The sequence below is a fragment of the Syngnathoides biaculeatus genome, chromosome 15, assembly GCF_019802595.1.
Source record: "Syngnathoides biaculeatus isolate LvHL_M chromosome 15, ASM1980259v1, whole genome shotgun sequence".
Taxonomy (NCBI): domain Eukaryota; kingdom Metazoa; phylum Chordata; class Actinopteri; order Syngnathiformes; family Syngnathidae; genus Syngnathoides; species Syngnathoides biaculeatus.
The window spans coordinates 1,982,374-2,009,613 of record NC_084654.1 but is presented as its reverse complement, the minus strand read 5'-3'; the positions used below and the strand labels follow the sequence as shown (position 1 = coordinate 2,009,613).

The 27,240-nt window shown below is 42.8% G+C and overlaps 1 protein-coding gene across 1 annotated transcript; it reads right to left on the bottom strand.

The window, feature by feature from the left end:
* Positions 1–25,798, bottom strand: lrit3b (leucine-rich repeat, immunoglobulin-like and transmembrane domains 3b). The gene is made up of 6 exons (XM_061844338.1): positions 25,718–25,798; positions 14,678–14,970; positions 14,514–14,599; positions 13,115–13,408; positions 12,961–13,020; positions 1–639 (listed from the first exon to the last, which is right to left on the bottom strand). The coding sequence occupies exons 2-6, from the start codon at positions 14,785–14,787 to the stop codon at positions 374–376; spliced, it is 816 nt and encodes a 271-aa protein (XP_061700322.1). The 5' UTR covers positions 14,788–14,970; positions 25,718–25,798; the 3' UTR covers positions 1–373.
* Between the last annotated feature and the right edge of the window lie 1,442 nt (positions 25,799–27,240).

Here is a 27,240-nt window from a genome sequence, read left to right as displayed (position 1 = left end):
TCAAAATCATGAAAGACCTGTCAGTAAGTTTTATTTCATACATTTTTATGACAGGACGGGAAATGTAAAATATCATGTACTAAATCCAATCAAATCCCCCTTCCTGCAGTCCGATCCTCGACAACGCTACCACCTGAGGTTTCCCACCCTACTTGTTCAGGATACACCACAACAGTTATACTGAAAATATCCTTCCGCTGTTAATCAACAGTGACTGAAATGGGAATGGTTTGATTGTTAGATTCCTCTAGTAAAGACTAGATTTTTTTTTGTTTTGTTTTTTGGCGGGGGTAATTTTCTTTAGACCTTTTAAGTGTGATTTGCTGTGTTAGTAAATGGGGAATACTTTGTTATAGTGGTTTGGGGTGCCTGGTTATCCTTTACTGAAGCCGTGGGAGAAATAATTTTGAGTCTGGGTGTGCTTTTTGTTGTTGGGTGATGACTTTGATGGAGTCTTCTGGGACATCTTTGGGAGTCGGGAGAGCCGTGTAACTCCCACCACCTTTAGCTTAACATTAGCTTCAGATATTCCTGCCATGTTCCGAGCTTGGCAGCGATATTCACCAGCATCCTTGAATGTTAAGTCATCTAAGCTGAGTATTGACCAGCGCACACCAACCCTAGGAGATCCCTGCATGGCTAGAACAATAGCTCATTGTTAGCAATCCATAATTATTAAAGCCTGCACCTTCTTCCAGCTCAACAACCATAAACATCTTGAGTAAATAACAACAACACTATAAATAGTATATAAATAATATAATAATAGAATTGTAATATAACAATAACAATATAAATATCTAATAGCTAAATAGCTGAACTGAACTATTTATATTAATAATCAAAGTGCAACCAAACAGACCGAAACAAAATGCAAATTTGATACATTGAATAAAAGAGTGTTGTTCACAAGTTGAACAATGAAAGAATTGAAAAACAAATGGCCAAGTTTGTAAAATCAGGCTTCAAAATGGTCAAGAATAGACAACTTTTTTTCAGCTTGCAGATGCTGTGTGTCACTAAATGCTCTCAAATTCCCCCTGCATCTGTGAACCAAATAATTGCCTTCATTCATTATTTTTAAATGGTAACAGGATAATTGCAAGCTACCCACATTAAATACAGTCTCACAGGTTGCAAAAGAAGCAACCTCTGAGCAGAATATTCGCCATAAACTGCGTCACCAAGACAATTTTCCCTCCTTTGAAATTCATCAGGAAAACACGCTTTTGTGGACATCAAAGGATGCGCCATAAGCAGCCACAGCCGCATACGATGCATGCTCTAACCCTGCTGTAATGGACCTCCAGGTGGTTCTCTAACCCTTATGGGGATGGCAATGGTCAGGTCGGCAAATCTCATTTGCTTCGCCACTGCCTTGCAATGCGCATGGGTGCCGATTGGCAACACACTGCCCAAATAACATATTACACTCAAGGCAGGATGTGAGAGGCCCCATAACTCAGTGGTTAAAGCATTGGTTTGGTAAACCAAGGGTTGTGATTTCGTATCTCATTGGGGCCTCTACTCCCCAAGAGGGGTTGCGTCAGGAAAGGCATCCAGCGTAAAAACTGTGCCAAACAAATATACGCGTACATCTGAGATGTCACACTGTGGCGCCCACTAACAGGAGAAACTGAAAGAAACTTACTTACTTAAGGCAAGATGTGTTTTTCCGAGTTGTGGCCATAATTTGATCGCTAATTGAATACCGGCAGCAACGGTGGATCAGCTGTAGAGTGTGGGACTCTCTGGATGGATGGATGGATGGATGGATGGATACATGGGTGATGTTGAGGGTCCGAAAGGCCAGGATTTTGTAGATTGATGACAGTAAAAATCTTTTTTTGGGTCCAGGGATCGCAGACAGTTTGTGATACGATAAAAAAAAAAAAAATTAAGGTACAGGACACGTTGAACGCAGTGAAGCAAGGTGGTGTAAGCATCATGATATGGGCATGTTTCTCCTACTATGGTGTTTGGCCTATTTAGTGCATATCAGGGATCATGGATCAATTTACATATGTCAAAATACTTAAAGAGGTCATGTTGCCTTATGCGGAAGAGGACATCCCCTTGAAATGGGTGTTTCAACAAGACAATGACCCCAAACTCATGAGTAAACATGCAAAATCTTGGTTCCAAAGCCACAAAGTTAATGTCATGGAGTGGTCAGCCCAATCCTGGGACCTTAATCCAATTGAGAATTTGTGGGGTGGCATTAAAAATGTTGTTTCCGAAGCAAAACCAAGAAATGCAAACGAATTGTGGAATGTCGTTAAGAAATCTTGGATTGAAATAACAGCTGAAAGGTGCCTCAAATTGGTTGACTACATGCCACACAGATTTGAAGCAGTTCTAAAAAAAAAAAAAAAAATTGGTCATAGAACTTAATATTGGTTTATGGATTCTAAGGATTTGTACATCCTAGAAACAACAAAGTTAGTACATAGATAATTGAAACTATATTGTAAGTTCCCCCACTTCGAAATGATGGAGGGGTCTGACATTTTCATTGTAGGTGTATGTCCACTGTGAGAGAGATAATACAAGAAAAATACAGAAATCACAATGTATGATTTTTTTAAAGGATTTATTTGTGTGATACAGCTGCAAATAAGTATTTGACCACCTGAGAAAACCCATGTTAATATTTGGTACAGTTGCTTTTTTTTTTGCAATTACAGAGGTTGAACGTTTCCTGTAGTAGTTCACCAGGTTTGCACACACTGCAGGAGGGATTTTGGCCCACACCTTCTCTAGATCAGACAGGTTTCTGGGCTGTCGCTGAGGAACACGGAATTTCAGCTCCCAATTTTCTATTGGGTTTAGGTCTGGAGACTGGTTAGGCCACACCAAAACCTTGATATGCTTCCTAGAGCCACTCCTTGGTTTTCCTGGCTGTGTGCTTCGGGTCATTGTCATGTTGAAAGACCCTGCCACGACCCATCCTCAATGCTCTGACTGAGGGAAAGAGGTTGTTCCCCAAAATCTCACAAAACATGGCCGCGATCATCCTCTCCTTAATACAGTGCAGTCGTCCTGTCCCATGTGCAGAAAAACACCCCCAAAGCATGATGCTACCACCCCTATGCTTCACGGTAGCGATGGTGTACTTGGGATGGCACTCATCATTCTTCTTCCTCCAAACACAGTTCGTGGAATTATGACCAAAAAGTTCAATTTTGGTCTCATCTGACCTCAAAAGTTTCTCCCATGACTCCTCTGTATCATCCAAATTGTCATTGGCAAACTTAAGACGGGCCTTGACATGTGCTGGTTGAAGCAGGGAACCTTCTATGCCATGGATGATTTCAAACCATGACATCTTAGTGTATTACCAAGAGTCACCTTGGAAACGGTGGTCCCAGCTCTTTTCAGGTCATTGACCAAGTCCTGTCGTGTAGTTCTGGGCTGATTCCTCACCTTTCTAAGGTTCACTGAGAACCAACGAGGTGATATCTTGCTTGGGGCTTCACTCCGATTGAGATTGATCATGTTTATCTTCTACCATTTTCTAATGATTGCTCCAACAGTGGACCTTTTTTTTTACCAAGTTGCTTGGCAATTTCTCCGTAGCCCTTTCCAGCCGTGTGGAGTTGTACAATTTCGTCTCTGGTGTCTTTGGACAACTCTTTGGTCTTAGCCATGTTACAAGTTTGAGTCTTACTGATTGTATGGGGTGAACACGTGTCTTGATACAGCTAACGACATCACACAGGTGCTTGTGATTCAGGATAATACATAGAGTGGAGGTTGACTTTTAAAGGCGGACTAACAGGTCTTTGAGGGCCAGAATTCTCGCTGATAGACAGGTGCTGAAATACTCTTTTGCAGCTGTATCACACATATAAATCGTTAAAACATCATACGTTATTATTTCTGGATTTTTCTTTTTAGATTATCTTTCTCACAGTGCACATGCACCTCCGATCAAAAATTTCAGACCCCTCCACGATTTCCAAGTGGGTGAACTTGCAATAAAGCAGGGTGTTCAAATACTTATTTTCTTCACCGTAATAGTTTTGAGTTTGTAAACTCAACGGCAAACTCCTATTTATTTGAAAACACCCCTTTCAACAAATTGCCCATTTGCACACCCCTAAGAGCGTGTATATCATGAATGCTGGATCTTGTTGGTTTTCTGAGAATCTACTTCACCTCTTGGTAACTTGTTTGATATTGCAATAAAAAATACACTAAAAATGAAGATTAATCTAGTTAGTCACATTGGACTCCTATTATTTTGAAGACTGCTATGACTACAACAAAATGCATTGGTTACATAAATAGCATACACTCAAATTACTCTATCTGTTAGCATTCATGTTACCACATGGTGGGGATCTTTTACTGTTTACTGTTACTGTTTACTGTTTTACATATATTCGCAGAAGAAGCCTACCGTCCCCTCACACACTGGCAGTCTAGGCAAGTAATTAGTCTAATGAGCTCATTTCTAATCCTATCCAACCTGGTCACTCCGAGCGAGAACCTCAACATCTTCATTTCTGCCACCTCCAGTTCAGCTTCCTGTTGTTTCTTCAGTGCCACCGTCTCTAATCCGTACATCATGGCCGGCCTCACCACTGTTTTGTAAACTTTGCCCTTCATCCTAGCAGACACTCTTCTGTCACATAACACACCAGACACCTTTTGCCAGCTGTTCCAACCTGCTTGGACCTGTTTCTTCACTTCCTGACCACACTCTCCATTGCTCTGTATTGTTGACCCCAAGTATTTGAAGTCATCCACCCTCGCTATCTCTTCTCCCTGTAGCCTCACTCTTCCCCCTCCACTTTTCTCATTCATGCACATATATTCTGTTTTACTTTGGCTAATCTTCATTCCTCTCCTTTCCAGTGCATGTCTCCATCTTTCCAATTGTTCCTCTGCATGCTCCCTGCTTTCATTGCATATCACAATATCATCCGCGAACATCATGGTCCAACGGGATTCCAGTCTAACCTCATCTGTCAGCCTATCCATTACCACTGCAAACAGGAAGGGGCTCAGAGCTGATCCCTGATGCAGTCCCACCTCCACCTTAAATTCCTCTGTCACACTTAGGCACACCTCACCATTGTTCTGCTACCATCATACATGTCCTGTACTAGTTTAACATACTTCTCTGCCACACCAGACTTATGCATGCAGTACCACAGTTCCTCTCTTGGTACTCTGTCATAGGCTTTCTCTAGATCCACAAAGACACAATGTAGCTCCTTCTGACCTTCTCTGTACTTTTCCACGAGCATCCTCAAGGCAAATAATGCATCTGTGGTACTCTTTCTAGGCATGAAACCATACTGTTGCTCGCAGTTACTTACTTCTGTCCTGAGTCTAGCCTCCACTACTCTTTCCCATAACTTCATTGTGTGGCTCATCAACTTTATTCCTCTACAGTTCCCACAGCTCTGAACATCCCCTTTGTTCTTAAAAATGGGAACTAGAACACTTTTCCTCCATTCTTCAGGCATCTTTTCGCCCGCTAGTATTCTGTTGAATAAGTTGGTCAAAAACTCCACAGCCATCTCTCCAAATTGCTTCCATACCTCCACCGGTAAGTCATCAGGACCAACTGCCTTTCCATTTTTCATCCTTTGTAGTGCCTTTCTGACTTCCCCCTTAGTAATCATTTCCACTTCCTGGTCCTTCACTCTTGCCTCTTCAACTCTTCCTTCTCTCTCATTTTCTTCATTCATCAACTTCTCAAAGTATTCTTTCCATCTATTTAGCACACTACCGGCACCAGTCAACACATTTCCATCTCTATCCTTAATCACCCTAACCTTCTGCACATCCTTCCCATCTCTATCCCTCTGTCTGGCCAACCTGTAGAGATCCTTTTCTCCTTCTTTCGTGTCCAACCTGGTGTACATGTCTTCCTATGCCTCTTGTTTAGCCTTTGCCACCTCTACCTTTGCCCTACGTCGCATCTTGATGTACTCCTTTCGCCTCTCCTCAGTCCTCTCAGTATCCCACTTCTTCTTCGCTAATCTCTTTCCTTGTATGACTCCTTGTATTTTGGGGTTCCACCACCAAGTCTCCTTCTCCCCTTTCCTACCAAAAGACACACCAAGTACTCTCCTGCCTGTCTCTCTGATTACCTTGGCTGTCGTTGTCCAGTCTTCCGGGAACTTCTGCTTTCTATCGAGAGCCTGTCTTACCTCTTTCCAAAAGGCCGCACAACATTCTTCCTTTCTCAGCTTCCACCACATGGTTCTCTGCTCTACCTTTGTCTTCTTAATCTTCCTACCCACCACCAGAGTCATCCTACACACTACCATCCTATGCTGTCGAGCTACACTCTCCCCTACCACTACTTTACAGTCAGTAACCGCCTTCAGATTACATCGTCTGCACAAAATATAATCCACCTACGTGCTTCTACCCCCGCTCTTGTAGGTCACTATATGTTCCTCCCTCTTCTGGAAATAAGTGTTCACTACAGCCATCTCCATCCTTTTTGCAAAGTCCACCACCATCTGCCCTTCAAAGTTCCTTTCCTGGATGCCGTACTTACCCATCACTTCTTCATCGCCCCTGTTTCCTTTACCAATATGTCCATTACAATCTGCACCAATCACAACTCTCTCACTGTCTGGGATGCTCAGAACTACTTCATCTAGTTCCTTCCAGAATTTCTCTTTCAACTCTAGGTCACATCCTACCTGTGGTGCATAGCCGCTAACCACATTATACATAACACCCTCAATTTCAAATTTTAGTCTCATCACTCGATCTGATACTCTTTTCACCTCCAAGACATTCTTAGCCAGCTCTTCCTTTAAAATAACCCCTACTCCATTTCTCTTCCCATCTACTCCGTGGTAGAATAATTTAAACCCTGCTCCCAAACTTCTAGCCTTACTACCTTTCCACCTGCTCTCTTGGATGCACAGAATATCAACCTTTCTCCTAATCATCATGTCAACCAACTCCTGAGTTTTTCCTGTCATAGTCCCAACATTCAAAGTCCCTACACTCAGTTGTAGGCTCTGTGCATTCCTCTTTTTCTTCTGACGCTGGATCCGGTTTCCTCCTCTTCTTTGTCTTCGACCCACAGTAGCTGAATTTCCACCGACGCCCTGCAGGTTAGCATTGCCGGGGGCGGGCGTTGTTAACCCGGGCCACGACTGATCCGGTATGGGATTCTTTAGATGAACGCTCATATTTGTTTGGCACAGTTTTTACGCCGGATGCCCTTCCTGACGCAACCCTCTGCATTTATCCGGGCTTGGGACCGGCCTACAGATTGCACTGGTTTGTGCCCCCATAGGGCTGCATTTCCAAATGATAAAACGACTGAGGAAATGCTGGAGATGAATAGTGCATGTAAACACTTTTTACATCCTTAGTGCCACAAAGCATGCTGGGAGTGTCAATTATTTCTTCAGTCATTGTTTTATCTGTTTTATTATTTCCTAGTTATGGGCAGAACGGTGGAGGATCTATAGAGCGTTGGCCTCACAATTCTGTGGACCGGGGTTTAAATCCCAGCCCCGCCTGTGTGGAGTTTGTATTTTCTCCCTGTGCCTATGTGTTTTTTTTTTTTTCAGGGCAGTCCGGTTTCCTTCCACATTCCCAAAACTAAATTGCCCCGAGGTGAGTATGACTGTTGTCTGTCTCCATATGCCCTGCAATTGGCTAACAACCAGTTCTGGGTGTCCCTTGCCTCATTCCCGATGACAGCTGGGCTTTACTCCAGTACTCCTGCAATCATCTTTATGATAAGCAGCTCAGAAATGGATGTATGGATAGATAGTTATAGATAGTATTGTTTTTCTGTTTCTGTGGTGTGCTAATTTTAGTTTAGATATGACACTGTGAGTGTGAATAAGTTGACTAAAAGACTTGCCTACACTGTCAATGTGTGGGGGAATGGAAGATTCTTCTGCTTACAAATGTAAAATTGCAATTGTTCCTTACTGCCTCATAAGTGCCATCATACGGTAGCTTTCATGCATGCTGAAACACACTCTAGCATGCATGCTAACAATGTGATTTGCATGTGTTAGGTTCTACTTTGTTGGAATTATCACAGAACACTAACAGATTTTGGAACTTGGTGTGCATACAAGGTGTACATTATATTGTGCCCTGTCTATTTTGGAGAGAACTTTTAAGTGTACCATATGGTCGTGAAAATATGGTACATTATGAAAACAAAAAAATAACCCAAAGGAAGAGCAAAACTCGCAAATATGCAGGGCCACAAACAGTGGACCGCAAATGGGCAAGTGCATACTCTATACTGTTAGAACAATGATGAGGATGAACCTGCCACACGAGAGCTAAAGGATGATCAAAGAGAAGGCTGATCAATGAAGTGAGGGAAGACATTAGGGAAGTTGGTGTTTGAGAGAACAATGAAAAAGATAGGCTCAATGTGTCTTGATAGTCGCGTAGGCAGCGATCACGCTGACTTCACTGCGGCTATCTGTTTCACAGTTTGCCTTTGTAATGAATCACAACCCACACATGATGTTTTAAAAATGACTAATGACGAAGACAGATGAGAAATGAACCTTCTCTCTCAAGTTGGGGGTGTCGCTACAACTTGTATTGGCTAGGACACCACAAGGTGGAGTTTCTTCAGCATTTTATGTCGATTTCCGGTAGGTTTTTTTTACTTTCCGGAACAAGGAACCAAACAACAACAATGGCGAACAAAGCACCAACAATGGCGAGCGTGTGACATTGCGTGCTCAAACAAAATGACTTAGATAACCTGGTGATAGGTATAATTATAAAGGAATATTGATCAAGAAGGCCACAGCATAGGTGGTTCGTGTGGCCACTACATCAGTGATAGTACTGATGAAACAAGGGGGAAAGTGGAGCACGTCTTCACAGCCTGTACAGTTTCTAAAACAAACCAATCACAAGAGGTGATCTCAGTGGAAGTCTCCACGCAGCAACAATTTCTGCCCCGTCCACCCGTCAAGTTTTGCATCAGGGCATTGCGGCTGCACTGCCCACTATATGATGCAAGCCATGCACAGGAGTATAAAGAGGCCTTTAAATGACGATGCACTGTGGAAAAGATTTAAAAGAGATTTGAAACATTTGTTGTTTTTGGTCTTGCTTTTGCAGCACTTATCCTCATACATATTCAATGTATTTAAAAGCACAACATAAAAATGTGTGTGGTTGCACTTTAATTAGGTAATTGATCTATCCTCAGTCTCTAGGCCATGTTGTATACTGTATGTATTATTGATCAGGTACAGTGGTACCTCTACTTACGAACATCTCCAGTAATGAAAAATTTAGGTCACAAAACTCCTTGGAAAAAATATTGTCTCCCGTTACGAATGAAAATTCAAGATCCCAAAGGAAAAAATAGGATTCACAGCCCCCAAATTCCACCAAACATAAACATCCTGTCTCGGTTTGTGTGGCACGATAGAGGTGCTCTTCTACTTCATGCCATCCCATTGGCTATGATGGATGGCAATCTTTACCAATAATGCTTTTCTTTTCCCTTGGACACTCAAATGTCACCGAATCATGCTAGCACATTTATTTATCTTTCTTCATCATGGGCCCCAACAAAATCTTGTGGAATTAAGTGGTGTGCCTACGTACATTCGTACGTATGTTTTCTCTCAGCTGTCAAAGGTTTACCTTCTCCTCTGTCCTCCACGATGCCTTTTGCTTGTCTCCCACCCTTCTCTTCTCATAGTCTCCTACTGTCAAAGGTAAATTAACATGGTTTTTATTAATCCATCAATCCATTTTCTTAGCCGCTTTTTTTGAGGATCGTGGGGAGTGCTGGAGCCTATCCCAGCGGTCAAAGGGCAGGAGGCAGGATAGACACTGAACTGGTTGCCAGCCAATCAGCCAATCGCAGGGCATATAGAGACAAAGAGCTGCAGTCACAATCACACCTAAGACCAATTTACAGTGTCCAATTAATGTTTTGGGATGTGGGAGGAAACCGAGGTGCCTGGAAAAAAACGATGCAGGTACGGGGAGAACATGCTTACTCCACACAGGCTTGTCCGCGATCGAACCCGGGACATAGTTTTTATTATTCTTTCAATTATGTATTTTGAATGCTCATTTTTGGCGGTGGCCTTGGAACGGATTAGGCCATTTACATGTAAAATACGTTTCTACTTACGAAAAATTCACGTTCGAAACGACTTCCGAAATGGATTAATTTTTTAAGTAGACATACCACTGTACATGAATCTGTCAAATAAGGGTTCTCAAACTGTGGTTCCCGGAGCAACTAAAAAACCCTGCCGAAGGTATTACAATACAATACAATATAATCCAAAAGAGCACTATTTCACTCAACAATAAAATAAATATTCATACCTCTATCAACGAAAGTCTCTACAAATGAAAAATTCAGGATACGAAAACCCTACGCAAAAAAAATTTGTCTCTCGTTACAAAGATAATTCAAGGTACGAAAGGAAAAAAATGTCAATGGATTTCACTGAACATAAATGTCCTGTGCTGCATCTTGGTTTGAAAGTGATGCAATAGATGGAACAGATCGTGCTATTTATATGTAAAATGTGTTTCTACTCATGAATAATTAAAGTTATGAAATGAACGGAACGGATTAATTTCGTAAGTAGAGGTATATGCAAAATAACTGCCTAAATATTTATTTTACCTCCTTAATGAGACTTCTGTCCTGAACCAACGCGCCCAGCATTGTCAAATCATTTCATCCCTATTGGAGTCTCGGAGAGAGTGATACATATTTTGAATGACGAAAATAATATAATAATAATATATCTATTATTTAATTGTAATATTTTGACATCACAAAAATCTTGCAATATACAAATACAATTAAACAAAAACAAACAAACAAATAAAACACTTTGTCCAGCTATTGTGTGGATTTCATGTCACTGGGTTTTTCGCACATGCCGGCTGTCAAATCTGCCTGCTGACATGTCAAGTACTGCCAAACGTCTCTGAAGAAGGCGAAAGGTGATCACCGAAATTGCAAAAAGTTAAAAGAAAGAAGTTTAAAACTTTGACTTAGCAAGAAGACATGATACACGTTTTTGAGACAAATAAATGTATACTTCAATCAGACACTTAAAATTTATTTTACCAAGCTTCCCAAAGCCACATCATAAGGATAAAAAAGCCACACGCGGCTCCGAAATTGCGAGTTGCTGACCCCTGCATTAAACCTTCCAATCGACTTGGACACATATTTTTTCTCTCCATCAAGTTAGACAAAGGACTCATAGATCGCAAGCTGAAAAGATCGGAGGACGGATGCATCTCCACGCACTGTGAGAACTAGCCTCAGTGACCAGCCGAACCGGGGCAAAACACCTGTTGCTCACCTAATTCCATTAGCCAGTGCCACTACAGATGAACCAATGTAACTGTGCTGGTTATTTCTCTCCACCGAGAAACATCAATGCCGGTGGAGGGAAGGACGGTGCTACTACGTGGGCAGTTGGGTCCTTCCGTGAGCAACTGTCATGTCAAAGCTGCCTGTGCCGCAAACAAAGGCACTGGAACAGTGATTTTGTATCTCATTAAGAGGGATCTTACCCATCCTTTTCCTGAAGTTACACTATGCTATTCGAATCGCGTAATTGAAATGACAGTATTCAATGAATGTGCTTCTGACGCAATCTTACTAAACATTCTCCTTGGTAAGCGTATGCGCCTTAGAACCTTTGAGTTCAAATGTCATTGCAATGTCTCAGCTTCAGATGGCAGTTTTTTAGGCAACACTACTCACAGCACCCAATCTGTCATGCTCACATTTTCTGATTCCCACTCATGACGTATTAGTTTTCAGATTTTTGGCGCTGTGACTTTTAGGGAATTCATGGTTGAGATTATATAAACCCCATATTGACTGGTCCTCTAGGCATATAATCTCATGGGGCAGCTACTGCACCCAGACCTATTTCAAGCTACCATGTACTGTGAAGGGATATTTCTCTAAGGCAATTGACAGACCCCTTCTCGGGATCCTGACTGTTACCATGTCATTACAGACGTGTTCTCTCAGTCCAAAGCCAAGTCCTTCTGCCCCGGCTGGCTCCTGTGGCTGCTCCTCACCCTCTGTGGCAGGCCCCCGGCCTGCAGTGACCACCTCTTGCCTCTGTTCAGCTGGCTCCCGGCCCATGGCGGGTACCAGCTGCTACCTTTTTCTGCTCCCATTTTCGCAATGCTTAACGAGTGGCTACCACTATCCTCCTGTTCCGGGGGCGTTTTCCCAGCAGCGACAACCTGCTCCTGTTTTGGTGGCACTCAACCACTCGACCTGGCTCCTGCTTTTCCTTTGTGATTTTCATCACAGATGTCTGTGTGAATAAAGACCCTGGAGCTTGGCCTCCTGGCCGACCTACTCAACTGTCCAACCAAGCACCTCCTTTTGGGTGGCCTGAACGGCCACCTTACTGACCTTGATTGGTGACTCACTCTCTTTCCTCATCTAGAACTGTACAGGGAAGGCAAGGCGACGTCTGCAATATATTTGCAGGTTGGAAGCACATATGTCAGGTAAAACAAATAACTACATTCCTCCTTTTGTGTCAAACAGAAAACAATGTGAATACAATTCCGTTCATGTCGTCTGTTTCTTAGCGGGAATTAAAGTCGCCGGTTTCTATTCAGAAAACATGTCACCGTAGTGGTTGTAAAAGTTATTAAGTATAACCACGTGTCGTTTATTCCCGTGTTGTTAGTGGAAACAGTGCAAGTTAGTTTGCATCAATTATTAATTGTTTAATTCAACTAAGTTCCTTTCAAATTCAACAATTGATCACTAAATTGAAACATCACAACAAATGATTCCATTTAGGGGTAGACACTTGATAATTACTCTTAAGTTTGCAATTATAAGGGGGTGCTGGAAAAAAGTCCCCCCTGTGACAGGTCCCTCCAGTTTGAGAACACTTACTCAGTTATAATTAAAGAAAAATAGCAAACGGATGGGCAAATACATCTTACAACTTTCCACATTCCTGGGCAGTTGATCATTGTCACCAATGATGTCCTGTCGACAGCAGTCTGAGGGACATAAGTGAGAAGTAATTAAATCACTATGAACTGGTTGCCCAATCACAGAAAGTCTTCAAATTCTTGTAAACTTTTCAGTTCTTACCTGCATAATTTGAAGTTTTGACCCATGTCAAAGATGGCGTTGGGTAGCCAGTGGCATCACAGCGGAGAATTACACTACTGCCCAGCAGGGATATGACTCTGGTGGCCACAGGCTGGATGGATGGTCTCATACAGTGAAGCAGCTCTGTTTCAGTCAGCACCATCCCTGACTGATTGAGAGACCTTCTGCATGTAAGCAGCGGGTCCATAAGAACCACGGGACTCCCCAGGGTCATTGATAGTGACAACACCAATGAGATCTGGCAGTCACACAACCATGGGTTGTCATGGAGACCTAGGTATCAATTGATATTATACTTTTATTGTTATATATTATAGTAATATCGATCTGATGTATGTAAGAAAGTGGGGGACATTTGTTAGTATCCTCGAGTTAAAGAAAAACGAAAAAAAAAACCCCACTTTATTTCTGAAATAAACTAAGACTGGGAATGACCAAAATGGATTCTGAGCAGCCACAGATTTGGGTGTTCTTTTGATAGATCACAACAAAATATTTTTCCACAAAAATGGAACATTAAAACAAAAACAACAACAAAACTGTATGAAAATACCTACAGTTCAATCACTTCTTTTTAGTCTGGAGCTCATGAACATCAACACATTCTGAGTTTCCTTCCTAAAGATAAGTGTGTCTCATCTTTAACACAGCTAAACTACCTTCAGTTATTGATTATTTATGAGTCTCATTACCTTCAGTTTTATCATCAGAAAAAGCATGCTCCACAGTATTTGGCTGAGAGATGGCTGCTCATTTGGCAATTGAATAATCCCCCATAACGTTGCATTGGGTCATTCTGGATCAGCAAATTGAAGAGCATTTTTTTTTAGTTATTGTTTGAATGTGAGCAGCAGAGTCTTTGTGACTTTTAGCTCCTTTCATTCACATTGCCGCAGTAAATGTAATTCACATTATTTGTTTGGCACAACCCTTCTATTTAGCCAGGCTTGTGCATGGAACTCCAGAGGTTCAATAAATGGGTGGAAGGGCACTAGGTGGGATCTAGATAATACGCAACAGTATCTCCAGATTTTGTCACAAAACACTAATGAGCATAAGCAACCATACATTTCCAAGCAATAATAGTAGTGCAGCCATATTTTACACATAGTTTCAGCTGACCGGATAATCTTATTCGAAACATTTTTTTCTTTGTCTCCAGTGAAATTAAAAATTGTCTTAGTATAAGCGCTCTGTAAAGTGAAAGTGAAATGGCTTCTACCTCTGCATGTAAATTTTGAGTGACACCAAACATGAACCATTATGTTAGTGTACAGGAAAACCATTCAAAAAAACATACGGTACAAAATATAAAACATTACTTTCAGTAGCTAATAAACTAGTTTTGGTCAATGATACATTTTGTATGTTGCCATACCCAAAATTCTTCTTTTTACTGATCTCTCCCGTTGACCAGAAAGAGGGAACCAAAGGTCCAGCAGTTTGCCAGATAATATAGTCAACCTAAGGAGAGGAGAGAATTTAAACACATTTACTGACTAGGCCCAGTTCGTTAATGAGCTCATTCCGGGCTGGTCAAACCTGTTACTGGACAGGTCTAGATAGGTGATGTTTGCCAGAAAGAGTGCTGCGTGAGGTGAAACGCTGGATAGTCGGTTGTTGTGAAAGCTAAGCATCTGAAGGCGAGGCATGTCTCTAAGCCCCTCCCATGGGAAGGCAGTTAGGTGATTTCCATCCAGACGCAGCTCTCTCAGGGCTTTCAGGTTAAGAAAGCTGCTAGGGTGTATGGTTGTGATGGAGTTGTAGATAATCCACAAGAAGAGCAGCTCTGACAGGTTGAAGAAGGCAGCCCTGGGCACCCTGGTGATCAGGGTCTTTTCAAGACGAAGTTTCACAGTGTTAGCAGGGACATTGATAGGAACATCTGATATCCTAGAGTCACTGCATTGCACCAACCTGATGTTGAAACACAAAAATGTTAGAATTTATATTTACATTGATGAACACCACAGTTGGCAGGTTAACACATTGAGACTGGGTAAATACCTGGGTTTAAATTTAGTCTTGCTGTGCGGCATTTGCATGTTTTCCCTGTACCTATGCGGGCTTTCTCCGGGTAATTCCTGACCCTCCTACCCCCCAGAAATGACTAATATTACAGAAGCACATTGAGTCAGTTGCCAAACACTTTGCATCAGTCTGTACAGCACAATGCAGCACGTTTACTTGTGCATAATTTTACAACCATTTAATAATTAAATGTATTCAAATCAATCACATAGAATAAAAACTGGACTGTGCACTCTGCATCCATCATTGGTTCCGCCACAGTCAACAGGCTCTGACTTCCAGTCAGGGCAAAAAGTATGGTAAACATACACACATTGTTATGGAAAATTATGCGATAAATATATAATAATTAATTATGTAGGTTAAAGGAAGACTCTCCAAAATTTAGATGCACAATAAACCCTCCAATATGAAGTAATATTATTGTTACATATATTTTGGACATTAATTGAAAATAAAAATGGAAAATAAAGAACATATTTGAAATCCAAGCAAAATGTTTTTGTGCCAGCATTCAGAGCTAAACCGAAAGAAACATCCTTGACCCCGCCCCTGACGTCGCCGGTGCTTAGCATTACAGACCATTACAGACCTTTAACCTCCCGTGAGGTCACCCGGACAGGATGACGCTGTGGCTGTCACAGTTGAGGCTCATTCATCAGCGGGAAAATTTGCACCGGCTTTAATCAATACTGGTTATTAGCTGCTAAGTTATTGCCTCTCGTGCTGGGATGGTAAAACATACATTATGAGCAGCTTCTGGACCTCCGTGTGTGGAGTTTGCATGTTCTCCCCGTGTCTGCGTGTGTGTAACCTGCCTTCTGACCGTTGGCAGCTGGGATAGGCTCCAGTTCACCTTCGACCATCGTGCGGCTCAGAAAATGTATGCATGGATATATACGTGTAACACTCCCCAGTTACTATTTACGGCGATCCGCGCATGCAACAGCCCACCCTCGCCGCCAGTGGATCACAAGAAGCTTTGCAGTACAACATGGTGTTTAAAAAAAAAAAATGTCTGGCCACTTGCTAAATGTTTGCTACAGCTAAACCAACTCCTCAGAAAAGCATCAAATCTCTGCGGTCCATTTCATGGGACTGTTATTGTTCGTCGTCAGCCCCACGTCCCTCCCAACACGTCGAATTCCACCTGTGTGTGTTCTGGCTCAAACGCTGGAACATTGTACATTGTTATTTTTATTTTGTTTGCTCAATGGTCAATATAGTTATAACATCAACTCGCTTTGCTGGCTGTCTGAACACAACACTTCTTGGTTACTATTTACAGTGATCCGCACATGCGCCCCCCCACCTGTACCCCACTGCCGCTGTTGCTGGTCACTTGAGAGAGGTTTGCTGCTTGGGGTAAAAAACAAAAACAAAAACGAAAACTCAGGCTACGCCTGCTGTATATTTTCTACATCTAAACCAACTCCTCACAAAGGCATCAAACAAATCTCCACGGTCCATATAATGGAACTGTTATTGTTCGTCGTTAGTGCCACCGCCCCTCTCCAACAAGTCAACTGGCTTCTGGCTCAAGCGCTAGGGGACGTTCTCTTTTTGATTAAATGTATCCACGAGCAATGGGGCGTCAGAACAGGAAGCATGGCAGGCGTGGGAAACGCTGATTGGCTGTTAGTTTTCCAGCTGGCCTCATTGGAATGTCTGAGCGAGAGAGGAATTTCGATAATACTTTTCCAATTTAGAGATGTTTCTCAGTGAAATCTGCGGATAACTTTGGCATTAAAAGAAACACTGAACCCTCATCGACTAACTTTTAATGTGTGCTCTCATTCCTATTAGTTTTGACAAAGTCTTCCTTTAAGCTGAAACATACTTAGGGGTGAAAAGTTACTTCTTTGTGACCACCTGCATGGTTTTGACAGCTAACAGTGCAACAAAAAAGCTAAGCCTAATGGATTCCAATGAAATTCCATGTTATTATGTTTCACAATGTAAAAATGTAAGGATGTCAAAGGACGTCAACTTTCACATGAAATAGTACCCAAAGCAATGTTTCACCCTGACCGGGAGTTGACCAAGTGAAAGGGGCCTGTGCGCAGTCCAGTTTTTATTCTACCTCAGTGATTCAAATAAAGACACAAGGTTTGGTTTTCTCTTTTACTTTAATAAAATCATTTGTAATGTTATATTTTAAGTGAAACAGAGAAATAAGTATAAATCAGTCTACAGGATTTTACACAATATACCATAGATTATTGTTCATAACTTTTATGGACAGAATCTCTAGGTGCAGCCAAGACAGAGAGTGAGTCTGGTTTGGTGGCCTCAGCATTGCATCTCTGCCCTTTGCAGATGATGTGGTTGTGTTGGCTTCATAAAGATGTGATCTCCAACTCTCACTGGAGCAGTTTGCAGCCGAGTTTGAAGCGGTTAGGATGAGAATCACCACCTCCAAATCTGAGACTATTGTCCTCAGTCGGAAAAGGGTGGCATGCCCTCTCTGGGTCGGGGATGAGATCCAGCCCCAAGTGGAGGAGTTCAAGTATCTTGGGGTCTTGTTCATAAGTGAGGGAAGAATAGAGCGGGAGATCAACAGACGGATCGGTGCACCGTCTGCAGTGATGCGGACTTTGTATCGGTCCTTTAGAGCTTCGCCTTTCAGCTGAGCTCCCTCTTTGCAATTCGATCTACGTTCCTACCCTCACCTATGGGCACAAGCTGTGGGTCGTGATCGAAAGAACACGATCCAGGATACAAACGGCTAAAATTACTTTCCTCCACAGGGTGTCCGGGCGTTCCCTTAGAGATCAGTTGAGAAGCTCAGTCATCTGGAAGGGGCTCAGTGTTGAGCTGCTGCTCCTTCATATTGAGAGGAGCCAGATGAGGTGGCTGGGGCATCTGATACAGATGCCTCCTGGACACCTCCCTGGTGAGGTGTTCTGGGCATGTCCCGCTGGAAAGAGACCCCGGGGAAAACCCAGGACGCACTGGAGAGACTTTGTCTCTCAGCTGGCCTGGGAATGACAAGGGATCCCCCTCGAAGAGCTTCAATAAGTTTTTGGGGAAAGAGAAGTCTGGGTATCCCTGCTTAAGCTTCCTCCGCCGCGACCTGACCTGGAGAAGCAGTAGAAAATGGATGGATGGATTTATACTATAAATTATACACACTATACAGTATGCTATACGTAGGGCTAATGGCTTACAGAAAGTCGCTACACACTAAAAGCTAAACAAAATACTGGAGCTCCAGTACAAGTACAAGCTAAAAGATGATTAGAACTAGCACCTTGCAATCCAAAACTTTTTCTCATAACAGTACATGTTACATCATTCATGACAGATGCCTCAGATAGTGTGAGGAAAACATTAGTTTATTGCCTTCACAGCAGGAAATCTCTCTCTTGAAAAACACAGCTTGTAGGTACACACATAGCAACACTCGCCACACAGCTTCTCTTTCGCGGGCTCTGACTTTTCTACTTCTCCTTCAGTCAACTGCATCACCATACAACCTGTCGCCACCTGTTGGCAGCCGAAACATACAAAACTATCCCAATCTCCCACACACAGAGTTCACACTCAGCAAAGCCCTCTCCTTTTCATTACTTCCAAAAGTTTCAGCAAGATATTTGAGCTGCTTCCACTGCTGTTTGTGTGTCCGATTGGTGTCACCCACAGTGAGCGGAAACAGCATTACTCTTTTGAAAAAGGAACATTGCTAGAATAATTATACCTGGCATATCTGGGGAAGTGAAATCATACATTAATGGTCAAGCACTGGCAAATGCTGTTACTTACGCAAAAAGTGTCTCCAGGACATCATGTGTGTACAGTTGGACCAATTTTATGGATAATGAATCTAGTCTAGAATCTGTCGTATTACTCTGATGAGCCTTTCCAAACTGCTGGCAATTTGCAACGCATCGGGGTGATTAAACAGCCACGAACACCCACTCTCTTACAGAAACTCCTTGATTCCTGTTTTCTCTGAGGTTTGCCCAGCCCTCAACATGCGCCTTCAAAGTTGGTCCCCCTGCCAGACCGCAGACGTTTCGCTGGACCCTGAATTGTCCACCAAAACCACCTTAAAGCATTGATAAAATCGTTGGAACGCTTCAATTAACTTGAGATGCACTGCTCTCAGAGTTAAATACATAAAGATCGGAGACCAACGTTTGTTGATGGCTGCTCCTCCTCTTGTCTGACATGTTGTAGTAGACTATGGTCCTAACACCAAAAAGGGCCACAGAGGTGAGCCGAGACAGCGCTCGTCGAGGGAGGGAAGAATCGTGGTGGGAGGGACTTGTGTTTACATCAGGGATGATGGTGCAATAACGCTGCAGTGGTTTGTCAACACTGTTCACCACTGCTAGAGTTGATGATCATTAAGTACCCTTCTACCTAATGCTGTTCTCCTGACACCCATTTACAGTGAAGAAATAAATATACGGACACCCTTCTACATTGCAAGTTTTCCCACTTAGAAATCATGGAGGGTTATGTAATTTTCATCGTAGGTGCATGTCCGGTGTGAGAAAGATAATCTAAAAAGAACAATCCAGAAATCACAACGTATGTATTTTTAACGATTTGTGTGATTCCGCTGCAAATAAGAATTTGAACACCTATCAGCTTGAATTCTGACCCTCAAACACCTGTTAGTCTGGCTTTAAAAGTCCACCTCCAACCCATGTATTATCCTGAATTAGATGCACCTGTGTGAGGTTGTTGCATAAAGACACCTGTACAGCCCATACAATCAGTAAAACTCGAACTTGTAACATGTCCAAGACCAAAGAGCTGTCCACAGACAGCAGAGACAAAATTGTACAACTCCACATGGCTGGAAAAGGCTACAGTGAAATTGCCAAGCAGCTTAGTGAAAAAAGATCTACTGTTGGAGCAATCATTAGAAAATGGAAGAAGCTAAACATGACAGTCAATCTCAATTGGAGTAGAGCCCCATGCAAGATATCCCCTCGCGGGGTCTCAACGATCCTTAGAAAGTTGAAGAATCGGCCCAGCACGACACGACAGGACTTGGTCAATGACCTGAAAAGAGCTGGGACCACCGTTTTCAAGGTGAATGTTGGTAATACACTTAGACGTCATGGTTTGAAATCATGCATGCCACGGAAGGTTCCCCTGTTTCGACCAGCACATGTCAAGGCCTGTCTTAAGTTTGCCAATGACCATTTGGATGATACAGAGGAGTCATGGTTGAAATGTTTGTGGTTAGATGAGACCAAAATGGAACTTTTTGGTCATAATGTCACTAACCGTGTTTGGAGGAAGACGGATGATGAGTTCCATTCCAAGAACACCATTCCTACCGTGAAGCATGGGGGTGGTAGCTTCATGCTTTGGGGGTGTTTTTTTCTGCACATGGGACAGGACGACTGCACTCTATTAAGGAGAGGATGACCGCGGGCATGTATTGTGAGATTTTGAGGAACAACATTTTCCCTGAGTCAGAGCATTGAAGATGGTTCATTGCTGGGTCTTTCAACATGACAATGACCTGAAGCACACTGCCAGGAAAACCAAGGAGTGGGTCCGTAAGAAGCACATCAAGGTTGTGGCGTGGCCTAGCCAGTCTCCAAACGTAAACCCAATAGAAAATCTTTGGAGGGAGCTGAAACACTGTGTTTCTCAGTAACAGCACAGAAATCTGTCTGATCTAGAGAAGATCTGTGTGAAGTAGTGGGCCAAAATCCCTCCTGTAGTGTGTGCATACCTGGTGAACAACTGCAGGACACGTTTGATCTCTGTAATTGCAAACAAAAACCACTTTACCAAATATTAACATTGGTTTTCTCAGGTGTTCAAATACGTATTTGCTTCTCTATCACACTAATAAATCATTAAAAAAATCATATTTTGTGATTTCTGGATTTTTCTTTTTAAATTATCTTTCTCACAGAGGGCATGCAAATGCGATGAAAATTTCAGACCCCTCCATGATTTCTAAGTAGGAGAACTTGCAATATAACAGGATGTTCAAATCCTTATTTTCTTCACTGTACATCCCTCCTAGCTCAACTAACAGCAGAAGCGAGGCACTGTACGGACTCAACCGGTGAGCAGCAGACATCACACCCTGATGCCTTCCTCATCCTGGTTAGGGATTTTAACCATGCCAGGATGTGTTTCAACAACTTCATGGATATGTTAAATTTCCTACAAGAGGAGATCATCAACATCCTGGACAATATTTATATAATCCACATAGTAGCCTACAAAGCCCGCGGCGTCACCTGGGAGCCTCAGACCACATTAGTGTCATACTAATGCAGGGGAGTCATTCTAGCTCAGGGGCCACATGGAGGAAATTCATTTTAGGCGTCAACATAAAGATGTAAAATTTTCATTTTTTTGGTCAAGAATCAACAACAAGTGGGACACAATTGTGAAATGGACTGAAATTTATTGGATATTTAACAAATAAAAAACTGAAAAGTGGAACGTGCAATATTATTCCGCCCCTTTACGTTCAGTGCACCAAACTCAATTTGTGAGGATCTCTGAATAATCCAATGTTGACTGATGATGATAAATAGAATCCACCCATGTGTAATAAAGTTTCCGGAGAAATGCACCTGGTCTGTGACGGTCTCTGTTTAAAGTGCAGAGACCATTATGAAGACCAAGGAACACACCAGGCAGGTCCGAGATACTGTTGGGAGACGTTTAAAGCCGGATTTGGATCCAAAAAGATTTCCCAAGCTTTAAACATCTCAAGGAGCACTGTGCAAGCAAACATATTGAAATGGAAGGAGTGTCAGACCACTGCAAATCTTCCAAGACCTGGCCGTTCCTCTAAACTTTCACCTCAAACATGGAGAAGACTGAACAGAGATGCAGCCAAGAGGCCCATGATCACTCTGGATGAATTGTAGAGATCTAGGTGGGAGGGTCTGTTCATAGGACACCGATCAGTTGAACACTGTACAAATCTGGCCTTTATGGAAGAGTGGCAAGAAGAAAGCCATTTCTCAAAGATATCCATAAAATGACTCATTTAAAGTTGGCCCAACCCACCTGGGAAACACACCAAACATGTGGAAGAAGGTGCTCTGGTCAGATGCAACCAAAATCGAACTTTTTGGCCACAATATAAAACGATACGTTTGGCGCAAAAGCAACACAGCTCATCACCCTGAACACACCATCCCCTTTGTCTAACATGGTGGTGGCAGTTTCGTGTTTTGGGCCTGTTTTTCTTCAGCCTGGACAGGGAAGATGGTTAAAATTGATGGGAAGATGAATGTAGCCAAATACAGGACCATTCTGGAAGAAACCCTGTTGGAGTCTGCAAAAGACCTGAGACTTGGACGAAGATTTATCTTCCAACAGGACAATGATCCAAAACATAAAGCTAACTCGACAATGGAATGGTTCACAAATAAACATATCCAGGTGTTGGAATGGCCAGGTCAAAGTCCAGACCTGAATCCAGTTGAGAATCTGTGCACAGAGCTGAAGACTGCTGTTCATAAACGCTCTCCACCCAACCTCATTTGAGCTCGAGCTGTTTTACAAGGAAGAATGGGCAAGATTTTCAGTCTCTCGATGTGCAAAACTGATGGAGACTTACCCCAATCGACTTGCATATGTAACTGCAGAAAAAGGTGGCACTACAAAGTATTAATGGAAGGGGGCCGAATAATATTGCATGCCCCACATTTCAGGTTTTTATTTGTTAAAAAAGTTTAAAATATCCAATAAATTTTGTTCCACTTCATGATTGTGTCCCACTTGTTGTTGGTTTTCTTGACCAAAACACATTAATTTTATATCTTTATGTTTGAAGCATGAAATGTTTGAAAGGTCGAAAAGTTCAAGGGGGCCGAATACTTTCACAAGGCACTGTAAATAAACCATTAGATAGTCCTACGCCATACACAGAAAATAAGCTTGCATTTTTGATAAAGTTTGGAGATAGCCCATAGCATTCACATAGCTCACATAGCATTCACGCAGCATTCACATAGCATCCACGTAGCATTCACGTAGCATTTACGTAGCATTCCAAGACAGTTAAATATGTGTAAACACCGATTTTCCACTGGGTATAAAAGTGGTCCTTCCATAAAACTGTCATGGATCATAACTAAATTGATATGTAACACGTCTTCGTCCAAACAAACAACTTCATATCTATTATCTAGTGTCTATGTTATGCAGACACATTGATCATGATCCAAGTTCATTCCGATGTGCTCTATTTTTTGTTTGACCTTTTCAAACTCATGACAACACTGGCATTCCGCCAAATTTGACATTAGGTCACAAAGAGAACACAAACACCAGTCTTTCGAAAAGAGCCTGTCTGGAACATCTCCGAGGTCCATGTGATGCTCCTGCGTCAGCGTCACACCCCCTCTCCAACACGTCAAGTACATAACTATGGCATTAAAAGAAACACTGAACCCTCATCTCCTAACTTTAAAGCTCAAGTGTCGTCAAATGGATGATTTTGGTATATTATTAATGAAAAACCCACAGCCAATATGGTCCCATGTATTTTTTCACCACAAAACATGCTTTTGACGTAGACAGCTTTTTGGAACTCCCGCCATGAAAGTCTTCTCGAGGGATTTGTTTTCGAGAAGAAGGAGGAAGTGACGTACAGAACAGAGGCGCCCCCTAGTGGACTCGTTTGTTTCCATTAGTTTTACCTCCGTGAAGGTAGCTCGTTGTTCCTTCGTGTTAGCCAAAATGTTGGCTCATTGCATTGTTGGACATTGCTTGAACACTCGGGAGAATGGAACTAGCCTTCATAAGTTTGAAAGAGACCCTGTTCGTTGTGAAAAATGGATTGCAGAGCTTCGTGGATTCCAAATAACAAAATTGTTTGGGGTGGACCACGTAATCGGTCTCTCTCATAACGTAGCAAAAGATCCACGTATGAAATGTGTTGATGTGCGCATACAGCTACTAAAAAATATAATAGTTTGGGGCGGACCACGTAATCGGTCTCTCTCATAACGTAACAAAAGATCCACGTATGAAATGTGTCGATGTGCGCGTCGCCCAGCCAACAATGTCTCGATAGTGTTTATTGAGTACTGCGGCGACTTCGAACATACCCCTAAAAGCAACATAGCTAGGGTCCACTTCCTCCTTACATGCCACCACGGCGCCGAAACTCAGCCACACCGGCTGAGGCGCCGTGTTCGACGATCACGGCTTCTGCGAAGGCTGTGCGTTGGGCTTTGCGACGGGGGCAGCCGAGAATGCGTTCCTCACTCACGTGCGCGCATAAAGCGCCCCGGCTCAACTGTGACTAAAGCAGCACCGCTCGGCTCTGTCATAAGCCACACTGGCCGACTGCGATGAGCCGCGATGGGCGGAAGTGGATCGGACGAGATGTGGTTTGGCCGCGATCGGATATCATCTGAATAAGCCTCGAAACAATAGTGTAATATTACCCTGAGGGCTCGAAACAATAGTGTAATATTGCCCCGGTAACTTCACTTGGTTGTGTGGTGTTATCCTTTTCGAAAAGAACTTCGGTGTCAGAAAGGGCGTTGGAAAAATGCGAATATCTCTGTTGTTTGGCGTCCGTAGTAGCAGGCACTGCGCGTTTTCAACGACAGAAGTGACGATGACAAGGACAGACGACGCGACTAACATGGCGACCACTTGGAGGTCGAGGGACACTCAATTGCGCAACTTTGTGCATGGATGACGCGCTCTCCGCTCACTTTTTTTTCCCCGTATAGACATTGAAGTGTTACATGTATTTTTCATTACAACATCTATTTTAGAATGTTTATAGGGATGACACCTGGGCTTTAAATGTGTGCTCCCATTCCTATAATTTTAGGGAGAGGCTTCCGTTAAAGGTTATGTAAAGTATTCAATGCACATTTTGCTTATATTATAGTTTTTTATGCTGAATTCGAATCTGAAATTTATTATGGAGGAAACATTTTTATTTTTCAATTATCGACAAAAAATTATTGCACATTGCTGGATCCGCTGGAAAAATACGACCATGCAGCACAAAAACCTGAGTAGGGACATGACGTCAGAAGTTGATATCAACATCATGGCGGCCATTTGACTCCATTGTAAGAACGACGCTGAATTTTACAATAATTTGAGCGATAAACTTCTTTTTAGTCTGGACCTCATGAACATCAACACATTCTGAGTTTCCTCCCTAAAAACACTTTGTCTCATCTTTAACACAGCTATACTACCTTCAGTTACTGATTGTTTACGAGTCTTATTACCTTCAGATTTATCCTCAGAAAAAAAGCATGCTCCACAGTATTTGGCTGAGATATGACTGCTGATTTGGCAATTGAATAATGCCCCGTAACTTTATCTTCAAAAGGTTGACATTTGGTTTCGCAGTATGCATTGGGTCATTCTGCATCAGGAATTTGAAGAGCATTGTTTTAGTTGTTGTTTGAATGAGAGCAGCAGAGTCTCGTCATCTTTGTGACTTTTGGCTCCTTTCATTCAGCATTGGTACAATACATGTAATTCATGTTATTTGTTTGGCACAAACCTTCTATTTATCCGGGCTTGTGCATGGCACTAGAGAGCTTCAGTAAATGGGTTGCTAACCTTTCCTACTTCGGTCTCCTGACTGTAGTCGGGAGACGCAGGGGAGTCCTCAGGTCTCCTCTTGGGCCGAGGTTGTCCTCCTCGGAGTTAACTCCCTTCTCGCGTTGTAACTCCAAAGCACAATGGCGAGGCAGTAATATCATAGAGCATCGACTTGCTCTTATACTTCGTTTATTTGCTGTTTTACACGTAGTTCCTGATCGTTGTGAATCAACTTTTCTTTTTCTTCTCACTCGCGCACCAACCTCACGCATGCGCAGTCCGTCTCTCTCTCTCTCACATCAACACACCCGCACGAAACCCGCAACACTAACCCCACTCTGGATAACACTAAAATAATGCCACTCCAGCATAGCAACATATGAACTGATATACATAACTGTGACACCGTGAACATAATAGACTCAGGTAGAGTAAAACAATGACAATATTGGCTTATTGCTTAAGGCTTGCGCATGTGCACAATCAAAAATAAAAGATAGAAGATAAAGTGTCATGTCCCTGCCTTCCAGTCCTTGCTGGGCGTTGTCAGCTGATTGGGAGGTGCACACCTGCGCCTCATACAATGTGATGAACCCCGTATATATCGGACCCCAGGGACGACTGGTCCTCTGCCAGATCGTCGCATCTCATAACCCGTTCCAGCACTCCCGTATCTCTGATCGTGAACCCGTGTGTACCGACCTCCGCCTGTTCTCCGACCGACCCCGTAAGCCTGACTCCTTTGACAATTCTGCCTTCTTTGATCGATTTCCTGTGTACCGAACCTTCCCTGTTCCCTGACCACCCTTGTAAGCCTGCCACGACTAGTACTTCTGCTCTCTTGGACTGACCTGTTGGTAACGGACCTCAGTACAAATAAAGACCTCCTCTGTAATGCCTGCTTGCCTCTTAAGTCGTGCATTTGGGTCCGCCCTCGAGCCTCACTCGTGACATAAAGTGCAATTCAACAGTCACTGTGTATCGACCGGGAAAAATAAAATACTAACAGACAATGAGGTATAGCATCGACAAACAGTGTGGGATATAAAACACAATTTCAACAGCATATACATATTTTTTTAAACAGGAGATCAACGAAAATAGCGCCATAAACATTTTAGACACCCATCAGTATACAATTTTAACCAGTCACTCCAGTCTCTCCCAGTACAGTCAGGCAGGAGAAGGGCCGTCCAACTACGTGACCCACATACTATACTTGTTGGGTGCCCTACGGTGACGTCCACGTTGTTGCCCTTGCAGGCACGCAAAAGCGTGACTCACCCATTGCACCCCCAGTATTCTCACCTCCTGCATGAGAAACAGAGGTAGGGCTAAGAAAAATCACAGTGGGGTCCGTCGCAGCTGTGATGGAGGAAGGACCATCACTGAGACCAACATCCCTTCTACTGGAGAACAGGTCTTGTAATTCCATATCACGGTCTACTGGGTCCTCCTCCAAGGCTGGAGGTGGAATCTCCGTAGGTCTCCATTCTTGAGCTTGGCCCAGAGCACAGGTGTTGTCCAGGGGGTCACCGCAC

Excerpts from the sequence above, each read along its gene's own strand:
- lrit3b (XM_061844338.1), bottom strand. The coding sequence starts at position 14,787 with ATGCCTCGCCTTCAGATGCTTAGCTTTCACAACAACCGACTATCCAGC. Across the intron at positions 13,409-14,513 it reads AGTAAAAAGAAGAATTTTGG|GTCTCCATGACAACCCATGG; the intron begins GTATGGCAACAT and ends ATTGATACCTAG. Across the intron at positions 13,021-13,114 it reads CAAAACTTCAAATTATGCAG|ACTGCTGTCGACAGGACATC; the intron begins GTAAGAACTGAA and ends TATGTCCCTCAG.